Source organism: Macadamia integrifolia, chromosome 3, assembly GCF_013358625.1.
Source record: "Macadamia integrifolia cultivar HAES 741 chromosome 3, SCU_Mint_v3, whole genome shotgun sequence".
Taxonomy (NCBI): Eukaryota; Viridiplantae; Streptophyta; class Magnoliopsida; order Proteales; family Proteaceae; genus Macadamia; species Macadamia integrifolia.
Genome location: NC_056559.1, coordinates 37,353,953 through 37,379,406, shown reverse-complemented (window position 1 = coordinate 37,379,406; position 25,454 = coordinate 37,353,953). Strand labels below are relative to the sequence as shown.

The following is a 25,454-nucleotide window of genomic DNA, read 5'->3' as shown; positions in this document are numbered from 1 at the left end:
ATGTGTAGGGCTCCCAGGACTTACATTCAGTAACCACAATAAATGGAGTAGAGTGGAAATAATGCCTATCGATTGGAGTATCAGATAGTAAGGTTCAGACTCCGAAAGAGCAACCTGAGAGTATGGACATTTTACATGCTACCTTAATTCTTAAATATAGATCAAATAAGGAATTTTTTTTTTCTCGCAAACCAGGTCACGGGGAGGCCTGAACTTCTTGTCAAAGGAGTCCCGTAGGGAGGCCAATGGATGACCAAAAGATGGGCTTTAGATGTCCAACGGATGTGGAGATCTGGAGGTGCAATCTGCTGCCAGAAATCTTCAGATCTGCAGTCCTGCAAGCCTTCTTATGTGCCTTGGATCAGCAACACTGCAGCAATCAACTGGGGGCTTTAAAATGGCTTCAATAGGTCTCTCGATTGATCTCAGGTAAGCACAGAAAATAAACCACAACCAGGGGAGGGGGGACAGAAATTGAGTGGAGAAGAAGTTGAATAAATGGGTTAAGCCCTTCACTCTTCCCCGGGGCCTCTCACCCTCACATAGGTCTCTCACCTCACTTCATCAAAAGCCACAGTTTGCATAAACTTGTTTTTCTTCTCATAACGTAAATCGTGGGATAGGTTCCCCTTTCAGTTTGTAGTAAAAAAAATTACGAAATAGGAAACCCAGTCCATGCGTGGGCTTCTTGGTGACCTAAGTAATTGCCTACTTGATTTCAAGGACAATCGAAACCTATTGAAATAAAAACTCTAACCTATTACTTTCAAAAAGAGAAAATACCTAATTAGAAACTAATAAAATAGAACTAAAGACATAAAAGGCCATCTAGGAATTCCATGCAAAGCAGCAATTTCTCTTGGAATTATCTCTCATGCAAGCTGTCCCAGAGGTCTTCAATATCCTCTCACGCATTGGATCTAGGAGATATCCTCCAGGTTAGGTTGCTCGATGTGGATATGCCCCAAATTATGGCCCAGTTGTGAACCAACTTTGGAGCCCCAATCGATGGGTTGGTCTGCATCAGCTAGAGGTATCTTGGATATAGTATTCAGTCTTTTGTTATGAATTTAATTGGTGTTAAGTTATGTCGGTTTTATAGGGGTATAATTGTAATGTTCTGTCTTATTTCTGTCCTTAAGTGGTAAAACATAATATAAGTCTGGTCATTCTCCTTGTGATTTTGTCTTTGTGCTCTAACTGTTGGTTGTTTTTTATTCAGAAAAAAGGTCTGTAATTAAGTTAGAACTTATGGAAATATTAGGGTATCTATCTTAACAAAAACTTATGTAGTTTAACCTATTATTGTTTTCAGATATGTTGCATTGAACATGCTGATGAAGGCTATTTCTGTAGATGCCCAAGCAGTGCAGAGGCATCGGGCGACAATTTTGGAGTGTGTAAAGGTATTGCACTAGATATGCTTGGTTGTACTTATAGTCAGAAAAAGTAAAAATTCAGGCAATTCTGTACTTTTATTTGATTTTTGGTAATGTTCCATCAGATTTCTGAATGGTCAAAGTGCTCTCAAATATTACTTGAAAGTCCAAACACATTTTCACATCTATCCCATCTATGCCAGTCTGTATATCTGAAGGCATCTGATGAAATAAATGCTAATGCTCCCACCATTGTTCCATCCAAAGTTCTCATTGACTAGCACTGATGTAAAAGTTATTGTTCTATTTACAATTGATAGATACATAAATATAATGCGAGTTACTGGAACATTAACATTTGGTCCACCCCCCACCAAAAGAAAAGGAGAAAAAAGCAAAAACAAACCAAGATATTGAGATGCAACTTTTTTTAGGACATAGCAAGGATGGAAAATGCTGTTGCATATGCAATTTTTCCATGATCCCACACCACTCCAAAAAAAAAAAAAAAAAAAAAAAGAAGAAAAAAATCCCTTACTACTCTTAGTAGGTTATGAATAATAACAGAGATAATTGGTCACATTGTTATTGATTTGAGTTATCCGACTGATAAACGTTATGACTTAACAGGACTCAGATGCTTCCATTAGGAAGAGGGCACTTGAACTGATCTTTGTGCTAGTGAATGAAAGCAACGCGAAGAATTTGACAAAAGAGCTTATTGATTATCTGGAAGTAAGTGATCAAGAATTCAAGGGAGATCTTACTGCCAAAATTTGCTCCATTGTTGAAAAGTAAGTTTGAAAAAAAAAGTTACCTGATTCGTATAATTTTGTTCTTCAAATTGTAATATTTTCCCTTGGCTTTAAAGTTGCAGATGATTTATGGGTAATGTTACTTGTCAGGCCGGTTTTTCCTGAACAGAACTTGATTTTTAGTTTGTTGCCATGTCTTTTTTGGGAAAACCATAATAAATTGGAAACCAAAATGACTGGTAAAACCAAGCATGGAGGTGTTTTGTCTTGTCATATTCAGAAACACAATTCTGTGGCTATCTGTGGTTGAGATGGCATTCTAAGATCTTTTTTAGGTACTAATATTTCAGGCTTATGAATCAGGCATTCGATTTTATTATATTTGATAAATGTTTTGTTATCAATGAATTAAACATATGAGTAACATATGAGCTTCTAGTTTTTATTGTTTGTATAAAATGAGTATATATTTCTTACTTAAGAGTCTGCGCAATTTAACCAAATAAAATGACACTTGGCTCAAAAACAGGGCCAGAAGAACGGTAAGTTTACACAAAATCAGAAGCACCTGAAATAATCTGGAGAATTTTAATAAAGATCCAATTTCAGTGAAGTTTATGATAGTTTCTAACCTTGAGGTCTGTTACAAACAACAATTGGGAAATGAAATAACCTCCTGAAAGATTGTGAAAATTCACTAATGTTCTATATGAAATAACTGAAAATCAAACAGCAGTTTGAAAATTTACTCAGTGGATCAACTCCATTTCAGTTCTTCCAAAATCATATTTATTAGGATTTCCAATTCTAAAGTTTTAGATCAGAGTAGCAAACTGATCTGATTCAAGTGGTAGGCCACACGCTGGTTGTAAATCAAGCTGATTAACAATCAGCTGCAATCAAACTACTGTGTGTTAGCGCCCATGCAACCGAACAACAGCTGAGCTAGGTGATCTACAACCACTCTCCCAGTGGTCGAGCTGATCGTAGAGCAACGCTGCCTTGACTCTGTTGGGGGCGTAGGAGTTTGATTGTTGTGCATTAGTGCAACACTGCTTGTAGATCAGCTTTACCCCTCCCAAGTCCTTGCTTTGGTTGCTTGGTCGTGCTAATGCCCTCTTCAACATATGTTTTAGAAATGCTAATCCCAGTGGTGGCATATTGGGCCATCGATCTTGACAGAAGGGGGGCCCCGCCCTCTATCAGTACATATGGCCTGGGACTCAATTTTCGTCCTTTGACTTTCCTTTTGAGATTGAAGGTCTGGATCCAGAACTATAATTCCACTGGATCTAAAAATTTCAGATTTTATATGAAGTCTGATTTTATTCTGATCAACGGCGATGAATCCTTTTTCCAGTTGATTGGGATGCAATGACCATGCAGGCTCAAAACTGAGACTCAGAGCAGAAAACCTTGCCACATCAATTGATAGAACAGATGAACTGAATCTGTAACCAGAAATGAGCCTGAATCCAAAGTTACTGAAGATCTGTTTACTTGGCCTGATCAATTGTTGCGCCTGGGACTCTCTCTCTGAAATTCGATTCTGAGCCTTAAAGAAGAGAAGTAGCAATAGTGGAACACTGGTTGACCATCAGCCATTGGAAGGTTACTTTTTCTCCTAATCCTTAACATTAAACCATTCAGTCCTAACAAAGTATATTGTTTACAATGCTTTAATAAACCATATTTGACCCATCTCCTAACATATATGTTTCCTTGCTAACGACTCTAAAGAGAATTACTAAAGCTACTAAATTAGTGAATAAAACTCAAATTACTGTAAAAATGGAGTCTAAACTATTTAGGTTTCTTAAAGAAAACCCCTCTATCAACAACTTACTAAATAGGAAACACAATGACACTTAAAAATAATGAGACAATTCAACAGAGCCCTCCTTTTAATTAAAACTTTTCATACATTACTTGGCCCATGATATTGTCGTACTCCAACTAACTTGAGGCAGGTCACGCTGACCGGCATCATGTTCCTAGTTGTGTCTTTGTGCATCCTTGAGAGGGAAGTCCCATTCCCTAAGAATTAACAGTCAGGCAGATCTGACTGGTCAATAGATTCTTACCATGACGCCGGCACTTAAATCCATGTAACACAGACTATTAATTTATACTCATGTTATCTTTCAAATGCATGAATATCTTAAATGAGCATTCTCTTCTTCCCACAGGTTTTCCCCAGAAAAACAATGGTACATTGATCAGATGCTCAAGGTTCTCTCTGAGGTAGGCACCAAACCATGAACCGAGGTCCCATTAGATAATTTTAGATTCACTTGGATGCCTTTTCAGGATATTTAAAGATGTTAGATAAGCTTTGTTTCATATCAGATGTTTAATCCCCTTATTTGTGATGTGAAGATATGTGGTGGAAAATTCTTGTTGATTGTTCCTTGGTGCTCTGCTCTTAGAAGTAAAGCATTCTCATGTAGCATTAATTGTTATATAGTTCTAGTATGACCTACGTCATTGTCCAAAGGGAAACCTCTTTCCCATAATTTTCGATTTCTGATGTCGTACTTATTTTCCTGAAGTCATCAATTATTTTTTACTTTTGTCCCCTTCTAAAGTAACAAGTTATGCTAACTCACAGCCTCGATCCTCACGGTTGACCTGCAGTGATTGAGATCAATTCCAGATCATTGTGATGAGTCCAAGTAAGAGCTTGTTTGAGCAATGGGTTTGATGAAAACTTGGTTTTTCAATTGAGTATTGACATGTGAAACATAAATGGTTTGGCAAGAATGAAGGATTATGGTATTCTTTGAGGTGTTTGGCTCTTGTTATTTTTCTGCACATGAGAATGCAGAAATTTAGTATTACGTTGTGAAACCATTATTGATGCAGATACAACTGCACTTACTTGATTGGACCAGCATGACCAGCTTTGGAAGCCAAGAGCCAAGAAGAACTGGTCCAGCCTAGGGTTTTGTTCCAACAAGGGTTGGAATTAATTAGTAGCTTATTTTGTCTTTATTTCATGCCTTTTATTTTCCAGATTTGAATGTAGGAGTTAGAATTTCTTTCCTTGCATTGGTTTCCTTTTATGGTTGCTTTCTAGTTTACGCTAGATACTATGTTAGTAGAGTTTCTAATTTCATGTCTTACTTTTCTACATGGGGAGTGACTTTGATTATTGAATGAAATTGGTTGGATTTGTGCAATGTCTGATTGTGTGATTCCCCTCCTTCCCCTTCTTTACTTTGACATTCCCTTTCTTCCCTAAGGCCCCCCATCAATTATGCGTCATTGTTAATATCTGTTTCGTAGTGTTGTAAAATGTGTACAAGGGTAGAATTGTCTTCTATGGGTATTTTGGTTTTGTATTCATTCTAGACTGTTCTCCTCCATATTATAAATAAATCTGGCCTATGTCCCATTAGACACAAGTCATTATTCCATTCAACATGGTATCGGAGCCTTAGATCCAAACCCTAAGGCCTCCCATCTCTTTCTCTTGCGCTTCTCTCACTTTCTCGATTTCTTGAGAACAGCGCCTCTCTCTCTCTCCCTCGCCCCCCCTCTCGGTGGTAGCTCCTTAAAATATTGGGAGTGACCTGTGCAAGTAGTGGATGTGATTATTATATTGAGAGGCTAGATGGACAATGGCATTGGAAGTATTTCATGGATATCCACCAACTACATTGTGAGACATTTGACTGGGATTGTGTTTTTCCTACCCCTTGCTTCCATGTTCAACACGATTATTGATTCCCTGTACCTTTCATGCCATCAAGCTGAACTTTCCCTGGGCAATCAAGGTTAGCAGGCACTAGCAGAGCATTTAAAGTCATGTTAATTTTATCCTCTTGTACTCGGGATTGTTGGACTTTTCCAATTCTATCACTGCCAAGCATGGTTGTCATGGAATTTAGGCTATCCTAGGCATTGGAGGAGAAAAAAATAAAGGTGGCAAGACATCGCTTAGGTGACTGAGGCGCCCTACCAGCTAGACCACCTGGACGCCTAGGCGATGCCTTGACAACTATGCTGCCAAGTTGAAGATAATCTAAAAGGGTTGGAGTTTCATCTTTTGATTTGAGAGAGACTCATTAGAAGAGCCAGAGGTTTTTCTTTATGTGGAATGTCTCTCTTATGTGGAGGATGTGGTCCCTTAATGGCCTGGCTGGTGAATTATCTGAGGCTGGTGTGGATAGTGAACATTTGTAATCCAATTTTACCTTCCATTTCCCCCTTGCTTTGGTCCTTGTGGTGGTTTTATGCTGTTGTTGTGTACTATTTGCTTTTCTAGCCTTTTTCTTAGCCTTCTTAATTAATCTGATATTTTTGAAAGAGAAAATACTTTCAAAATTGTTGTGGCTCTTTCTCTTTTATCTTAAAAGATTGAATGTAGGCTTCTGTATATTTTGAAGTTCTATTTCTACCCATAATTATCCACTAAAGTGATTATTTTATTTTATTTTTCTGACTGCAGCTACTTGTGATTGTGAAGGCATTTTATTCAGGTTTCTTGAATATTATTTACTGTATATTGGTTTTTAGATAGTACTCATTCTTTGTGTGATATCAGGCTGGAAATTTTGTGAAGGATGAAGTTTGGCATGCCCTTATTGTTGTGATAAGCAATGCCTCTGACCTCCATGGGTATACTGTCAGGGCCCTTTACAGGGCAGTACAAACATCAGGTGAACAGGTAGTTAACATTGGAATTTGACAACACTTACATATAAAGACTACATTCGTGTACACTGCTGTTTCTGAGAGCATGTACTCAATTCTCAGGAAAGTCTTGTTCGAGTGGCTGTCTGGTGCATTGGGGAATATGGTGAAATGTTGGTGAGTAATGCTGGGATGCTTAGCATAGAGGAACCAATAACTGTAAGTGCATATTTTTCATTCCATAATTTTGGTTCCTTACATTTTCTGATTTATTCCTAAATTGGAGCACTGGCCCTGAAGAAATTACTCAATGATGATATCTCTGCAAGTGAGTACCACCAACCTGAGTTTTCTGTAGCAGGTAACAGAATCTGATGCTGTGGATGTCTTAGAGATTGCCATGAAGCTTGACACATCAGATATTACGACTCGAGCTATGTCTTTAATTGCTCTTTTAAAGCTCTCTTCTCGTTTCCCATCTTGTTCACAGTAAGTCATGTTCTTACTGACATAACTCCATGAAAAAGGGTAGGCGGTTATTGTTCTTACTCATCGCTAAGTTACTTCATTGCATTTTGAATGACGTAGTGCCTTTTTCACGTTCTTTTTTGTTAATTTCTTCATGTAGTGTCCAGGATTGTTCTTTCCGGTTCTTTGTTAGCTAATATGTTTGGCTTTCAAGTGAATTATTAGTTTATTGATAGGCATTATTTAATCTTTTTTTGCATGCTTTTTTGTGGATATTTATTTAGCATTCATGGTTTTGGTCCAGTTAGTTCTTGTTTACATTATTTTCTTTGATTTGATTTTTGTTTTGTTGTTTTTTATTTTTCATATGGATATGTTTATGTTACTGATATATCTAGGAGGATAAAGGACATAATTGCTCAGCATAAAGGAGGCCTTGTGTTAGAACTGCAGCAACGATCCATTGAATTTAATTCTATAATCGAGAGGCATCAGAATATCAGGTTGGCTGTTGATCCTTATAGTGTGGTATCATTAACAACGATTCTGTCTTGGGAAGATCATGGAAAAGTTTCAATGTAGTTACACACAGTGTATATGATTGCCTGCAGGCCAGCATTGGTTGAGCGGATGCCAGTCCTAGATGAAGCAACTTATAGTGGAAAAAGAGCTGGGTCCTTGCCGCCAACTGTTTCAACCCCTACAGGGTCTTTACTCAATCTTCCAAATGGAGTTGCCAAACCCTCTGCTGCCCCTCTGGTAGATTTGCTCGATTTAACATCAGATGATGCCCCTGCTCCTAGCTCTTCTGGTGGTGATTTTCTTCAGGATCTTCTTGGTGTAGATTTGGCACCAATTCCATCACTCTCAGGTTATCTTTTGATATGCCCTTCTGTTTGTCACATAAACTTGTCTAGTGTCATTTGTTATTCTCTGTCTGAATGAGTTGTGCTAGCATGAGCCAGGGAGGATAAATTTGTAATCCTTTCTACACATTAAAAGCTACACATTGCAGACGGGAAAGAGGGAAACTCAGTTTGTTTTTGAACTTTTGGTCCAGGTCCTGTTTTGACCAAACAGGTCTTACAGCTTTCCAAAATGCTCGTCATCATTCCATTCATGACGGAGAAAATTTTCATTTTTCCTGTTAGTCATGGTATAGTTTTCCTATTTATGTTGTTCAATGATATTTCCATCCATTTCACTTGACTTTGAGTACCATATATTTTTTATTTTTTGTACTGTTTTAAAGGATAGATCTCCAAATTATGGGCAAGAACTTTCTTTCCCTGTCATTTAATTTTAGCTTAGGTCTGTTTTTCATTTTGTTTAGTGTTATGTGGACCCATGACGTGGTTGGAAATACCACATTGTCAGCACATCTAACTAAAGAAATGTGCGGGGATAACTAGGTAATAGTATATTTTTATGAGTAACTTACACGAGTCATGACTAAGCCATGGTGTTATATCATAGCACCACTTGTTACAGTAAACAATGTTTGAAATTTGGACTGATATGATTTTTACCCCTAGGAAACAGTAATATTTGCCAATTTCACAGGTTCTGCTCAAAATTTTTGTGATTTTGCTAATTTCAACAGATTTTCTCTTGAAATTTCAAATATTGACAGTAAATACCCATACCCATATGTTTTCCCCTAATAGTTTTGAAGTTTAATTGCAAAACAGGTTTTATTTAGCTGACTGGGATTAGTTGGGATAAGGCTTAATTATGTTGTGTTGATTGAGTTAGCAACTTCGCACTCTTCTTTCCTTTGGTCTTTTTCTCCCATAGTTCAAGGTTTCACCGAAATTTCACGAAATATATCTGTTGAAACAAAACCTTGATGATACACAAAGATTACAGTAGTTTGAAATATATTTTTTCAACCCAAACGATACAGTCCTTTCATATTAAATGTCAGGTTTCAAATGAAATGGGTTGAAATTTCTACCCCTTTTTTTTTTTTTCACATTGCTGGTTTCGATAGAAAGGGTTGTGCAACCCCTTTTTTGTGTGTGATTTTTGGCCAAATCACACCCATACATGAGTGGAACAAGTTGGGAAGTAGTGGAACACATCGGAAGTTAAGATTTGCTGCATTTGTTGAAGATTTATGCAGATTCAAAGTTGAAGGTATATCAGTTTTCCTTTAAATACTTGGTGTTTGGCCTTTAATTTTTTTATATGTCACATACAATAGCCCGATCTATGAATTGACAAAGTCGGGTTTAATTTTATGGAAAAAAAATGATTTTTCTTGCAACAAGTTTTTTTTGGGGAAGAAAAAGGTTTAATAGATTTTGAGCGTGTTCTATTTTTTAAATCTAAGAGTTCCACTATGTTTAAAGGGTCTACAATAGGGTTTCCTAGAAATCTAGGGACCTAATTTGACCATTTGGGCTTTGAAACCCCTTGAAACCAACTGCTGAAACCTGAAACCTTCCAGGTTTCAACAGAAATTTCTCAGTTTTGCAAAATAGTTCAGTTTGGAGCTAGGCTCGAAACCAAAACCTGGAACTCTGTTTTCTCCTATTCTCTATCTGTCCTCCATGCCCCAAGGGAACCCCCCCTCCTTTTGACGTAAGCACTCCTAACCCTTGGGTGTTCTAGAATCCACATTACTGTGCCCCCTTCTCTTGGTGAAGTTTCATTGTGCATATAACTCATATTTTGGACAATCAATTCTGATCTTGTTTTGAGGTTATTGTCAATAAGGCATAGCAACTTATAGGTTTCGGCAAGGGTTTTGACTAAATTGAACCTGACCCCATCAACCTACCCCTGACTGACCAATTTGAAGGGTCAATTGCTGCAAGACAGGGACTTATCATGGCAGGTAAGAGATAAGGGGAGAGGCTTCAAAATAATAAAAAAATAAAATAGAGAAAACTAAACTTGCTGCCAATCTAGCCATTGGAACCTGACCCTTCCTGAAGCTTAATCAGGCATAACAATCCTGCCTCTAAATCCTGCACCATTTAGGGGCTTTGTTGGCAATGCCTCCCATTAGACTTGCCCTGAAAATTCTGCAGGTATCTCTCTCGAGTCTTGACACTATTAATCCTGAATTCATTTGCAACGCTATTCTCTGTAGTTGTACCTTCATTGGATTGACTTACGTATTGTTTGGTACACATTTATGTACAGGTCCAGCCATGGATTTAATCTTGAGAAGTAAGAATAAATGTGTTGAGCTAGAAACCATACATAATTTAAAGGGAAAATAACAAGATTACCCACTTGTGGGTTTTCATTTATCAAACTATCCATACTGTGTTTGGGTTTACAAAATTACCCAAAACAGTATCTCAGTAGGACCCACCGTCACCCTCATATTTTTATGATGGTTTTGCCCTTGCCTCCACCTTCCCTTCTCCGATCAACAACCCAGCTACACTGCTCAGCTCTGCACCACTGTTCTGCATATGGATCTTGTCCCTAGTTATTCCCTTCTTTTGTGAAGGCAACCATAACCTCCTTCCTCCTCTCTCCTCCTAAGAAAACAACCTTCGCCCAACCCAACCCCACCCTACCCCTGCCCCTGCTCCTGCTCCTGCTCCTGCTCCTGCTCCTGCTCCTGCTCCTTTACAAGAATGCATAGTTGAAGATTCACCTCTCTACCACTCGACGCCTTGAGCATTAACCCCAATCCGGCCCAACCCATACTCCAACTACAGTACAACCGAAGCCTATAGGTTCGTTTAGACCCTCCTAAATGTTACCCCACCTCCCTTTGCCCCTGGTTTTAGACTGGAACCAGGTCCTCTTCATCTCGGGTGTACTCACAGAAATTGGGAACAACTAAGCACCAATGATAGGTTGGAAATCCACCAACGGCACCACTCTAGGGGATAATCAAGGTTCTCCATTGACAGACTCGTCTTGAACTCTGTACATCCTGGATGAAAATTCACATCCATGCTTTGCCGGCATCAAACCCCCAACCCATCCTTGTTTAGATCAGTGATTCTATGACTTAATGACATTGGATTTAAGGTTGACACTACTTGCTCAACCAGCTTTCTCAGATCATCAACAATCTTTAGGTTCTTGCCAGATTCAATGATGGCGGTCATCTTCTCAATTTCTGTGGCCATTCTCCATTTTAACTCTCTCTCATCCCTTTGTGCCTCCTTCTCTTTGTCTGCCATTGAAACACCAATATGGTTTATTCAGAGAGCACATGTGTATCTGGATTATTAATGTTGGTAGTGATGCTTCAAAGTCATCTGCCCTCAGCAAAGATTGGTGTTTTTTCCAAAAAAAAAAATAATGGTGTTTTGGGCTTCTGAGAAAAGAGAAGGTATCGCAGAAGGATAGTCTTCGTGGCTTACCGAATGCTTTTGTTGCAGCACAAGTGAGATTTGGATTGAAAAATAATTACATGTTGCTACAGAGCCTGTTGGAGCGGTCGGGAGAGCCACCATTAAGGTGGTGCAACGTTGCTGGCCGGGTGATTTTCTTTTTGTATTCGTGAAGAAGACGACATGACTTTCCTTTTTTCTTTGTGAAGAAGACGGCGCTAGGGTAGTGAAGGACAGGATTAAGAGAGAAGGGCAAAAGTGTCAAAAAGGGAATGTAGGTTGGGCTAGGGGTACTGTTTTGAGTATTTCTGTAATACCAAAACTCAATTTGAGTAATTCTGTTAACATAAACACAAGGTGGATAATTTTGTAAGTCAAAACCCAATTTTGGGTAATCTAGTAATTCTCCCTAATTTAAATGGCCATTAATATTCTGGGCTTAGGTACATCATGGACACTTTGGAGTTCAGGCCTTAGTCCAACATTTGTATGTGTTTTTCAATGTGCATCTCCCTCCAAGTAGAACTTTCAAGCCAATACCCTGTGGTGTGTGCTGTTTTCTGATGATATAGATTTGGTTCATGGGGGTAGAAAAAAGGGGTAATGCCAATTTAGAATTATTGAGGATGCTTTAGAATCAGAAGGATAGATAGTGTGGGCTAAAACAGAATGTATGGAGTACAGTATTAGTAAAACTAGAAATGTGAGTGAAGAAGTGGTCAATCTTGTGATGCAGATTCGTATCCATGGCCCCCGATCCAAACCCATCTGGGTATCCAAAGAGAGTTGACCCGGATCCAATTTGGGTCTTTGGCTAGTAGGATATTTGAGGATTTTATTTCTATTTTCATGCAATCTTTTATTTTTGGTAACTTAAGTAGGAGATGGCTACTAGGATTTAGTTTCCAATTAATTTGAGTTTCCAAATTAGAGTAGGTTTTCTTTTAACGTTCGTTTTCTTTTACTATTTAAATGCTTGTAATTGTTCAATTAGAGACAGATCGAAGGATAGAACAATGAGTTGAATTTAGTGTTTGAGTGCCTACGGGCATTATGTGCGATCCTTTCCCCCACCCTCTTTCTTTGTGTGATTCCTCTCTTCACTGCAACTCTGAGTTTTATCTCAGAGGTTCTTCCCTACCCCTATACCGGCCCTTTATCAAGTTGGTATCAAAGCCAAAGGATCCCATCCCTTCCCTTCAACCCTACTGAAACCAGTAGAGAAACCCCACCGCCTTCTGTTTTTCTTTTTGCCTTCGATCGAGGGGTTCTGGCAGCACCAAAAGAAAAAAAAAAAGCAACCTGCTGAAACCAGCCCTTCCTTCGATGCCTTGCTAATCAACCTCCACCGACCTCTTTCTTCCCCCCCCCCCCAAAAAATCTCAATTGAAACACCCACTCTAGGGATTGGAAAAAAAAACAATCGAAGAAGAAGAGAGAGAGACGAGGAGAGAAAAGGAAGAAGAAGCAAGAAGACGAGAAGAGAGAGAACGAAACAGAAAACAAAAAGAAGCAGGGAGAGACAGAACCATACTTGGTTAATGGTTCAAAGTTCTCCCTGCTCATCGAAGCCTTCAATCGCACCTCCTGAAGTTTCTCTTCAACCTTCCTGGAACTCCATTGGTTCTCCACCCTTCCTTTGTCTTGAATTGCAGCTTTCCTTGCTGCCTTCGACCACCACCACCACCGTCACTCTCAATCTCCAGCGGAAGAAAAGGCTTCTCCATGTCAGTATCTGAAAACCCCATCCTGATTTCTTTCTTTATGCTTTTATTTATTTATCTTATTGTTTCCAATTTTACCCCTATCTTCCCGTCTTATTCTTAATTATCCTACCTTTGTCTCTTTCCAAGTCTACCCCTTCCCACACGTGGTATATTTGCGAGTTACATTGAACTTCAATTTTTTACAATTATGCCACTCACTAAAGGACTTTCATTTATTTACCATTCTGCCATTGTTCCAATCTTCTGATTAATTTCTCTTTCCATTAACCTTTTGCTTTAAGTGTTCTCTTGCTATAGTGGGTTCATAGTGATTCTGAATAGCAAACCTGGCCGATGGATCTCAACCTTTTATTGGGTATCCGTCAACAAATGCAATTGATACGAGAGAAGCTCAATGAGATTTAACGACATTGCACCGACATCAAAGGCCAAGCACACTCTACCTTCAACTACGTGATCTCAGCCACTGAGCAACAGGTAGACAAGACAGAAGATGAGTCACCAATGGTGGAAGATGACATGGCACCATCGGAAATTGAAGATCAACTTGTGAAAATATTTAAATCAGTTGATCTCTTCAGTGAACCAATCGATTTTATTTTTCTGAGTCACTACTTTACTAATGAACTTCGCGTCGTGGATTTTATAGCATTCGATCATGGTTTCGATGGTGACTTCATATATGCAAGGATGTATGCTGATTGATTGGTATTGATTTTCCTATTCTTTAAAACTTATGGACGAGTTTTTCTCAACTTTGAGGGAATTGATGCTGATTCGTACCCATGGACCGATCCAAACCCATCTTGGTATCCAGAAAGAGTTGACCTGGATCCAATTTGGGTATTTGGCTAGTAGGATATTTTAGAATTTTATTTCTATTTTCATGCAATCTTTTATTTTTGGTAACTTAAGTAGGAGATAGCTACTAGGATTTAGTTTCCAATTAATTTGAGTTTCCAAATTAGAGCAGGTTTCCTTGTAACGTTGGTTTTCTTTTACTATTTAAATGCTTGTAATCGTTCAATTAGAGGCAGATTGAAGAATGAGTTGAATTTAGTGTTTGAGTGCCTGTGGGCATTGTGTGCGATCCTTACCCCCACCCCCTTTCTTTGTGTGATTCCTCTCTTCACTGCAACTCTGAGTTTCATCCCAGAGGTTCTTCCCTACTACCGGCCCTCATCATCTTGGCTCAATAATGAAGAGGGGCTTCTAGAGTGTTTTGTGATTGGTGCATAGAATTAAAGACTAAAGGGTGAATTTTACAAAATGGCTATAAAAACAGCAATGCTGCATGGTGCTGAATGCTGGGCAAGTTAAAAAGAAGAAAAAAAAGCAACATATGCATAAAATGGTTGTTTTGAAGATGAGAATGTTGGGACGGATAAGTGGCAAGGGAAGGAGTAGAAAATAATACACTAAAGGAAACTTAAGAGTTTCACTAATAGATGTCAAGATAAAGGAAGGTTGATTAAATGGTTCAGATATGTGAAATGAGGAGCGGCGAATGCACTGGCAAGGTGTGATATGGTGCACTTGAAGTTCGTAAAGAAAGCCAAAGATCATTTAAGTTGAGGATGGACATAAGAGTTTATGAGTTAACAGCCACTTGGTATTGTCAGCGTGTCAACCTCAATTAGTCGGGAGAAAGCTTAGTTAAGATGAGAGGGCTTAAATTGAATTTATGTAAAAAATTAGTGAATTTGATTGTATCAGGGAAATCTCACTTTCTTCCGTAAGGCAAGGTTATTTGAAATTGATTTGGGGAATGTGTAGTACATGGTTATTTGAAATTGATTCGGTAATTCAGACAGGGGTGCTGTGCAATTGGCTCTAATCCAGAGCCTGGAGATTTTATCTGATGGGATAGTGAGTCAGTGACAAAAGCCCCTAACACTGCAGTGACTAACATGGAAACCAATTCAGGATTTTTATTTTTATTTTTATTTTTTTGGGGGGGGGGGGGTGGGTGGGGTGGTGGGTTAAATGGGGAGGTCCAGGGAGTTTCAGGATTTCCCTTTGGAAATGCAAAATTATGCCAAATGTAGCCACACTGAGAGGTAATCCATGTAAAGGAAAACCACTCAACTTTTTTAGTTGATGTGAGATGAAAATTCCAGTTAGAATAAACAGGGTAGATATTTAGAATGAATGACTGGATCTTCCATGTTATATTACGACTCATGCAGATATTCAAGTCTTAGTGCTCTATTATTTTTCTTGGGGTTCGCTGTGAAATTTTCTGAAACTTATATATGTTTAATTCCTTTCATGGGTCTGCCCTCATCTGTTTGAATGAAGTTTAAATGCATTCAGATCAGGAAGTGTATTTCCATATTTGTCATGCTCGTGGGTGAGACTGGCTGTTAGTACCCTGTTAGGCCTCAAACTAAAGAGAATATGTTGTAATAATGGGTTTAGGGAAAGTGTCAGATTCCAAACGGGGCTCTCGGTCGTTGAGGGGTTTAATGGTCGTTGTAATATTCTAGAACTTTCTCTCCGTTATTATAAATAAAGAGGGATGGTGTCATATTTGACACAAGTCATTACCCTATTCAACATGGTATTAGAGCCTTTGGATTCAAAACATTAAGGTTTTTCTCCATCTCCCATCTCTCTTTCCCGATTTTTCTCTCCCAACACCTCTCTCCACCTCTCTTCTTCTGCTTCTCTCTCCCGGTGGTAGTTCCTTAAACCACCAAGGGAGTCATTAGCCGCCATCTTCTTCTTCCCTGGGCTCTCAGACACTCTTCCACAATGATCTAAGAGACCCATCTCCCATCCCATCGACTTTTTTAGGGTTTTCTCCCCTGAAATCAATGTCCAATCATCTTGATGTTGGTTGCGATTGGTGCTCCTTATCTTTATAGTTGTATGCTCTACCCACTTTACCATTTCAATACTTTGTTCTAAAGATCTCCGCAAAATCGATTTGTCAGGGTTTTCACCCTCTATCGATTTTTGGGTTTTCAGGTATTTTTCCTGCTTTTTGGTGCTTCTTCTACCTCCATCCGGTGCCTCTTCCATTAGCACAACCCTATTGAGTTGCTACATGTTTACCAGCTCTTCTGCTTCTACTAGCGGACACAACTTAACTCTTTTCACCTTTCCTCCTTGTCGTATCAAGCTTGATGGCACAAACTACCTTATGTGGTCATGCTCGATCTACTATGCTCAATATCATCACCCTCATGGGAAGTTTGATTTTCATAGTCTCTGGTGTATTTTTTTGGATATATGCTCCTACTCAGAAAGGCTATTGGTCTTTTCATCCTCCTACTCAGCATTGGTTTGTGACTATGGATGTTGTCTTTCATGAATTTGCGTTATATTACACTACGTCACCTCTTCGCGTCACCTCTTCAAGGGGAGTCTCCTTCCATTGTGGAAGATGTGCAGCCTCTTGAACTTGCTATCCCTGACGGTGTCTTGTTTCAGGGGGAGAGTGACATCTTACTTCTCCTCAACCAAAGATACGTGTTTATAATCGTAAACAGCAGACTCAAACCACTACACATCTAGCATCTCCCCTACCATGCCATCTGTTTCCTCTGGAGCCTCAGGCCCAAACTCAATTTCTCCTTCCTACTATGTTTTGTGTTTTCTCTATCCTCTGTGTCCATTCCCCATATCTGGCAGGAAGCGAGTGCAAACTCACAATGGTAGGCAACTATGATTGAAGAGATGCAGGCTCTAAAGAATAATGACACATGGTTTCTAGTGTGTCTTCCCTCAACAAAAGAAAGATGGTTGTAAGTGGGTCCTCACAATGAAACAAAAGGCTGATGGTATAGTGGATCGGTACAAGGCCAGACTTGTTGCCAAGGGCTTCACTCATGACTAACAGGAGACGTTTGCTCCAGTTGTGAAGATGAACACAATCCATGTTATCTTAGATTGTGCTGCCAACTTAAACTGGGATCTCTGGCAGCTAGATGTGAAGAATGCCTTTCTTCATAGGGAACTTGAGGAAGTGTATATGGACATTCATCTTGGGTTCACTTGCTCCAAAACCCAGGGAAGGTATGCAAGCTGAAGCATGCATTGTATGGGCTAAAGAAATTCCCTCATGCTTGGCTCGGGCGTTTCCACAAGGCTATAATTGCCATAAGCTACTCTCAAAGCAATGCCGACCACACTCTGTTCATCAAGAGATCTGGTGGGAAGATTGCTATCCTGATAGTGTATGTCGATGATATTGTTGTTATTGGTGATGTTCTGGTAGAGATCTCTCGCCTCAAGAGATATGTGGGTGAGGAACTCGAGATCAAAGATCTAGGACAACTTTGTTACTTGGCATTGAAATTGCCAGATCTTCTCGTGGGATCTACTTGTTTCAGTGAAATGTGCTTGACCTTTCTGAGGCAGGCATGTTGGGATGTAATCCAGCAAACACTCCTATTAAAGCTAACTATCACCTGAATAACAAGGAAGGTGACCCTGTGGATAAGGGGAGAAATCAGAGATTAGTGGGGTGTTTGATTTATCTTTCTCATACACACCCTGACCTAGCATTTGCTGTCATCCTAGTTAGTTAGTAGATGCATGATCACTACTCAGCTCGTATGTAAGTTGTGTTGCGTATTCTCCATTACTTGAAATCTGCCCCAGGACGTGGCATCATTTTTTCTCCTCATGATCAGCTTAGGGTGGAGGCCTTCACGGATGCTGACTGGGCATGACCACAGGTCTACTACTGGTTATTGCACCTTTGTTGGTGGTAATCTTGTTACATGGGGAAGTAAGAAGCAAGCTGTGGTTACCCGTTCAAGTGCCGAAGTAGAGTTCCGTGCTATGGCTCATGGCATTTGTGAGCTATGGTTTCATGGTCTTCTTACAACTTTGGTTGTCCCTACCACCCTTCCTATAAAGCTCTTTTGTGATAAAAAATTTGCCATTAGCACTGCTCACAACATTGTTCAGCATGATCGAACCAAACATGTGGAGATCGATCGACACTTCATCAAAAAGAAGTTGGATATGGGTCTTATCACTATGCCTTTTGTTCCCAGTAGTGAACGATTGACTGATGTATTTACGAAAGGTCTTTGTAAGATGTTTCATCCTATTATCTGCAAGTTAGGCATATGGGATATCTATGCACCAGCTTGAGGAGTGTTGTCATACTAGGTTTTAGGGAAGACGTCATATTCCAAACGGGTCCTTAGGTCTTTAAGGGGTTTAATGGTCTTTGTAATATTTTAGAACTTTCTCTCCATTATTATAAATAAAGAGGGCTGGTGTCATATTGAACACAAGTCATTACCCCATCCAACAGAATATTAAGTGGTAATAAATAAAACAGCTAGGATTCTCAGGCTAATTGACTATACTGGAAGAAAATAATTTGGAGAAAGGTAGTTTCTAATCTACAACAGTAGCAACAGGAAGAAGAAATACTGCAACTTGATTTGTTTCTTTAAAGGAGTGTCTTTCTACAAATTTGGAGAACTATAAGAAGAACAGCCTCGCACCTTTTCTAATCTAGAGCACTGCCAATTCTGAATCGTGGCCAGAGCAACTCTTTCCAGTCTCTTTTCCCAAAAATCCAGCTTTGAATTCATATGGATAATTGCCTACAGCTAGTGGTATGCGATGAAGCATGATCTCTCATCTTACTAGCAAATGCATATGAAGAATTAGCTTCTTGGTTGGTCCCTCATCATTCCAGTTCTGCCTCTGTTATCACAGAAGAAACCATCTGTTTTATTGTACATTCGCTATTGCGTTATCTAGCACTATCCCCCAAGTATTTCTAACTTATGTTTGTTGGACGAGACAAGTTTTTATCTGAGTTGACTCCCTCTTTTGCTTTGTTGGACACCATAATTGAATGATGGAAGAATTTCTTCTGCTATCCTTGTTTTATCACCAAGGCATTTATGGGACAAAAGCTTTTGGTGTTAAATTAAATATAACTTGAATGCATAAGATTCCAATGAGTCCAATACATTATCCTTCCACTCCTCACTTGTCTATTGTATATATTTTATATTCCAACTTCTCAGAGCTAGCAGCTTCCCTTTTCTATTTGAGTCAAACCCAATAAAACCTGGATTGCATTGAGTTTGTGGAATTGTAGGGCTTTGTATGGCGAAAATTCTTGTGCTTTTGAGTACCTTCTCCCGCGCGGGGTGGGGGGCATTTAGAAAAGAGTAATGTAGTGTCGTGACTTGTTTGTGACATTTTATTTTGTCACAAGGCTGTTGCTACGTGGCAGACTTGGATTGGTATATAAGGGTCCATGCAATAGAGGACCCTACACCCAACTCACTGGTCAAATTTCAGCTTGAGCCAACCTCAGGAAGTGGTTGAAAAGTGAGTTTAAAGTTTCATAAATTGCAAGAATATTGATTCATTTTAATAGCATTTTTGTAATTTTCTGTTTGGTCACGCTTTTAGTCACTTTAGTACCTTGTTATGGGATTTTGTCACTTCTACCCTCCCATGTTTGCTGATGGCTACTTTGTGGCTGATTTCACTTGTCATGAATGGTCTTTACATCTTGCCCCTTCAAAAGATCAGTTCCATGATTAATTTATTGCTTAGTTAAAATCCTTATGCATGATGGCTGAATCTGTTTATTTCGGAGCATCCACCTGATCTCTGGGAAATTAGTGATTGTTGCATAATTCTTTGGAATCACCAGAAGAAGTGAGATGGTGATCCAAATATAATCTATTTTATGTTTCTTCATTATGAAATCATTATTAACACATACATATTGAGATGGTGATCTTGTTTTGCATTTTAAAGGTACACACCAGCCTCCACCAAGTGGCACAGGTGTTCTACTGGATCTCCTATCAATTGGAACTCCTGTGCAAACCAATCCATCTACACCCAACATATCATCCCCCAGTCAGGATAACCAAACACCAATTCCTCCATTGGAGAGGCTTTCATCACTTTCTTCTCCACTTTCCACACAAGTTTATTCTCCAGCAGGAGCATCACCCATTGTCGATTTGTTGGATGGTTTATCCCCCAGCCTGTCAGTGCCAGATAACAAAGATCAGGAGTCAAATTTCTCTGGTGAGTAGGATTTTCATTGATAACTAACTCGGTTAAGTTGCTAAAGTGTTGCATAGAACATTGATTTTTTTTATTTTTTTGGGGGTGGGGGGGTGGGGGTGAACAGGAGACAATGGTCTGGTCTATCCATCTATAGTTGCATTTCAGAGCAGCTCCTTGAAGATAATGTTCAGCTTCTCAAAATCCCCTGGAAACCCACAAACAACGATTATCCAAGCTACATTTACAAATATGTCATCTAATGTCTACACTGACTTTATTTTCCAGGCAGCAGTTCCAAAGGTAATTGTAAAGCAGACTCATCTGATGACTTCACATTGTTATGATGTAGCTTTGTCATCATATGTTCTCTTTTATGAAATATTTTGTTTTGTGGTAAGATCATTATTTTTGCCAGTTTGATTCTTTTCAAACTAGTTGAACTATCTTGAATGCTTTTGTTCACTGGGGATATCTTCTGAAACTTTGATGTTGGATATGATTTCATTGCATATCAAAGTGAGTCATATCAATTTTATTAGACACCTTGTTTCTTGTATATGTTCCTTCTCGCTTTAGTTTTGGTTTCTAAGTTCTAACATGTCAATGCCCTGGCAGTTAACATAGTGGATGGTTTGAATTATCCGATCATTAATTCCTCTAATATTTTCCTAATTTTGTACTGAAATTTGAAGTTGGACTGAGCATCCAACTTCACCAAACCACTTGGATGAAGGGAGATTTAATATTTATCGTCTCTTCTTTGGAAGATTTTCTATTTTAATTTTCTTTTGATTTGATCCCATTCAACCTCACTTTGTTCATCACTTCCTCTTGAGGAGAACCTGGAACCTCTCTAATTCATGTTCCCGTTTACACTGCTGCTGCCTGCTGCAATTCCCACATTATTGCCTTCTCTAGAAGGACTTGTTTTGTGTTTCTCTAGCCATGTGGCAAAAGCCTGAAATGAGACGTGGATGCTGAAATCATTGTGACAGGTCTACTAGTCTTGACTTATAGCAACTTGACACATCATCATCTTCATCACTATTGATGCCAGTTTCATGATCTTTAAGTGTCCGCAATCGAGCCAAAATAAAATACTTTGAAGTTTGAACTGCAGATATCAGATGTTTGTTGCTAAGTTTTCCCTTCTCATTTTCTTTCCTATATTTTAGTCGATAGGAGAATTTCAGAGTAACGGGACCACTGTTACTGGAGTTGGACATTTTACAGCACTTCATGCCTGAGTAAGAGAATTTCAGCTGAGAACTAGATCTAATTGGGGCTTACTTATACTTTCTCTCTTTTAAAAGAATGACGGAACTGGTCAAATAAGTAATTAGTTCTTTTTGTGCTAAATGTTGTTGAATAAGAATTTGAGGTCTTATAGTTATCTAGGTATTTCCCTTTATTTATACTCATGCAGTCTGCACTTGGTTCCTTTTTTATTATATCCTTCTGCCCTGTATCTCCATGTTTAAGCTTTTTCTTGTTACACATAATATTTGAACCATGTGCATAATAATTTTTCTTTTCCGTCCTAGTGCAATCTGCTATTTAAACACTTTTGATGTGTATGATCTACAGTTTGTTCAACTGCATTTAGATCCAGCTAGCAGTAACTCTCTTCCTGCCAGTGGCAAAGGGTCGGTCACACAAAAATTCCGTGTTACTAATAGCCAACATGGACAGGTATCAGAATAATTTCCATCTCTTCTGTTCGTGTATGTATTTGTTTCTACTTTCTAGTGTTTGGGGTTCATTGCAGGAGTTAGTAGATTTTTTATTTTTTTTATTTTTATTTTTTTTATTATTATTACATCACTTTACAGTTTACATCCAACCAAATACCACATACCCCAATTAACAACTTCCTTTATAAGTCCTCTTCGTTTCATTTACTTCAATTTACCGCTGAAAATTCTATTTTATTCACTTAAACCAAACAGTACCTTGGTCATGTATCTTTTTTGTGTTACTTTTGAGATGCTTTCTTCTATTTTCATCTCCTTCTGTTTGTAGATCTGTTTATTTTGTGTGACAGTGACTTAGAAATAATCTGCTCTGTTTGTTTGCATTTGATTTCCTTTTCCATAAGAATTGGTTAACTGAGATAATCCTTCAAAAGTTTAATTCTAAATTTACTATTGATCCTAATGTTCACCCTTGATAATTTATGAGGAATACGCTTTCGGGGAACTTTTTCTTTTCTTTCTTAATGAACCTATGCTTTTAGGAACTTCCGGACTAAAACGAAGGCAAAGCCAGATTCTATCGATTATATTTCTCCATTGGAAGCACAAAAGAAGTTTTTAAATCGGAAGGAACAAGAAATGTGTATGACAAAGACTTTTTATCTTTTATTTTTTATTTTTTTATTTTTTTTGAAAATTTGCCCGCCCCCCGCTTCCTCCTTTTCCTTGATAAGTTATACAAGCAAAGCTACAATGATAGTGATGGTAGGACAGGAGCAAGGAGCATAATACATCCTTTGTTATTACCAGGCTCTTCTATGTATTTCCAAATTTCCTGTCAATTTTTTTGTCATTCAGTACCTCTGATCGTGGTTAACTCTGATCTTGCTGACATGTTCCAACTGTTTAGTACTATATTATATCTAACCATGACTGCTAAGTTGCTTTGACTTCTAAATGGTTTTCTTTCATTGATGGTTCTTTAATTACTATCATTTTCAGAAACCTCTTGCTATGCGCATACGGATAGCTTACAAGGTGAATGGGCAAGATGCTTTGGAACAGGGACAAATCAATAATTTCCCTGCTGGCTTATGAAGTTGACATTTATTCAGTCTCCAAAACATCTCGCATCTGGAGCTCAGATCTTTCTTATGAAACGACATTGAAGAAGCGACTTCGCTGCTTGGAACTGTGGGGTCAATCTTAGTTTCCATTTTTAATTATTTCAGGAGCAATGTAGGTTCTAGCTTTTGGCGTCAACATGACACACTTTGAGCCTGGGATTCGCTGATGGCTGACTGGGCCTTTTTTGTGGTCAATGTACATTATTATATAATCTTCCATAAGAGTTTCAGGGACTGATTTTTCTTCTGATCCAGTCATCCAGGTAGAGAGATCATTGTTTTTGAGTCATTACAAACACGGCTGTTTTAGCTGCTTTTGTGCGGATTGAACCTCCCAGTGCAATTGGAAGATGGGGAAACTTAAAAGAGTGTGTGATTCATGTAGTTTGAAAGCCCAGAAGAAAAAAAAAAAAGAAAGGAAAAGTTCATTGTTGCCTTGTGTTCTTCACTTGGGGAACCTTTATTTTGATATTTTCTTTTATTATGAATCTTTATTTTGACTTTTTTAAGGGAATAAGTTTTCCTCCACCCATCAATATGGTGATATCATTATTCCTACCCTCTATTGACAGAAGTTCGTAATATATTTTTCACTGTTTCAGGAATCCCATCTAAATCCATGAGTGAAGTGATTTTATTTTATTTTTCCCATCGTGGTGGATGGGAAAAATCGGTTCTTCTTCTTCTTCTTTTTTTATTTTTTGTTTTATTTTTTTTATTTTATTTTTTATTTTTTAACGTACCTTTATTTCGATTCCTTGTATGAGAGACCACAAATGGTGAAGAGAAAAAAAAAAAAAAATCCTTGTTAGGATCCAGCTCCTCTCCAACATGCCCAGTGTGAATCGAATGCTTGGGAGGATCTAGGCACTCACCCTAGATAATCCCAGCCATTTAATGCTTATTGGGTGGGTTGGGGCATTGGAGAGGATCCTGATGCTCCTTGTTACCCTTAGAGAGATTGTTTTTCAACACCATGGGTGTAATACCATCTATGGTCATAAATGCTCTATCCTCAAAACTTTTTGCACACCATTCGATCCCTTGAGGCTTGAACTAGGTAAAATATTCTTCCTTTCACCCTCCAACTAGTTAAAGTATTCTTCCTTTTACGGCGGGTGAAGAAAAACTTTCTCCTACCCTCTTTTTTTTTTTTTGGCAAGGAATTATCTCCTACCCTTGAACGCATGAAATGTCATTAGTTGAGTTTGATTGGATCACCACATGTTTGAGGCCCCACGTCCTAATGTGCTTCAAAAATATTTTAGTATTTGTACAGACAGTTGTGCCTACCTTTGCCAATGATCCCTCGTATTTCCAATAAAAAAAGAAAAAATCTAATCGTACCTCTTTTTTATAGTCTATGATATAATTTCCAAATGATTTAACTAAGACAAGAACCCACTTTCGGACTTCAAAAGAGAGAACGTGTTTTTCCTCTTACTTGAAACCAATAGAGCTTTACCTTTTAAAAAATAAAAAATAAACCAACAGAGCTTCCGAAGGAAAAGGATGCAGTCTCTCTAAAAAAAATTAAAATAAATAAGATAATTTAAAAGAATAAGAAGAAAAACCATTACCAATCTGTCTATGAAACTCAATTTACTATATTATAAATAGCAATGCCAAACAAAATAATAAAGGGTTAAAGAACCTTGTCCTCTTGACATTTGAAACACCAGTGATCAATGTGTGAGACCAATAAGAGAACACGTGCTAGTATCTTCAGCCTTGTAGGCTTGGGCACCTTTGTCTTTTTGCATTTCTTATCTCTGGGTGTTTCCTAAAATCTACATGATAAGATTCTTTTTCCCAACAATAAGCATGTCTATTGTACTTTTTTTTTGTGTTTTTAGGGTAATCATTTCCATGAAAAATACTTCTATAACCTTAAAAGTGCAGAGGTAGGAGGGTTATATTGTCAAAAGTAGGGTTGATCCATCCAATCACTATCCTTAATTCCAAATCCTAAAATCTGTGGATGTAGATGTGGATGTGAATGTGTGTCTATCACTACAGGAACGGTCGGATGGCCTCTCAACTCTCGTTTCAACCCTCTTCTTCTAACTTCTAGACTGTCTGTGAATATGCCTATGTTATGTATTAAGCAGGATAGTAACTTTCTATTACTACTCAAACATATAGCTCTAGAAGCTATGCGTAGGAAAATAGTAATCAGAGACTCTGGTAGTGTATTAACCACTGTCTAATATTTATTTATAAAATGCTTTTACCTTAAAAAAAAAAAAACTCTCCTTTCAGTTTGGACCGTTGATTAGTAACGGAATTTCTGTGGCAATTTAACTAAAATAGTTATCGTCTTCAATACAAGGAGCCGT

General features: G+C 38.4%; 1 protein-coding gene across 2 annotated transcripts; it reads left to right on the top strand.

Annotated features, from left to right (window-relative positions):
• Nucleotides 1-1,293: 1,293 nt before the first annotated feature.
• On the top strand, nt 1,294-23,725 carry LOC122073817 (AP-1 complex subunit gamma-2-like). 2 transcript variants are annotated; one of them, XM_042638463.1, is made up of 12 exons: nt 1,294-1,406; nt 2,010-2,173; nt 4,324-4,378; nt 6,684-6,806; nt 6,896-6,991; nt 7,134-7,261; nt 7,639-7,743; nt 7,852-8,111; nt 20,034-20,312; nt 20,419-20,594; nt 21,882-21,986; nt 22,991-23,725. In XM_042638463.1, the coding sequence occupies exons 1-12, from the start codon at nt 1,332-1,334 to the stop codon at nt 23,084-23,086; spliced, it is 1,662 nt and encodes a 553-aa protein (XP_042494397.1). In that variant the 5' UTR covers nt 1,294-1,331; the 3' UTR covers nt 23,087-23,725. The 2 variants fall into 2 exon arrangements, with proteins under 2 accessions (XP_042494397.1, XP_042494396.1); XM_042638462.1 differs by having other exon boundaries at nt 7,131-7,261.
• The last annotated feature ends 1,729 nt before the right edge of the window (nt 23,726-25,454 follow it).

Bases quoted from the DNA above. Each gene is read 5' to 3' on its own strand.
- LOC122073817 (XM_042638462.1), top strand. From the start codon at position 1,332: ATGCTGATGAAGGCTATTTCTGTAGATGCCCAAGCAGTGCAGAGGCAT. The intron at 1,407-2,009 runs GTATTGCACTAG...ATGACTTAACAG, and splicing joins CAATTTTGGAGTGTGTAAAG to GACTCAGATGCTTCCATTAG. The intron at 8,112-20,033 runs GTTATCTTTTGA...TGCATTTTAAAG, and splicing joins ACCAATTCCATCACTCTCAG to GTACACACCAGCCTCCACCA.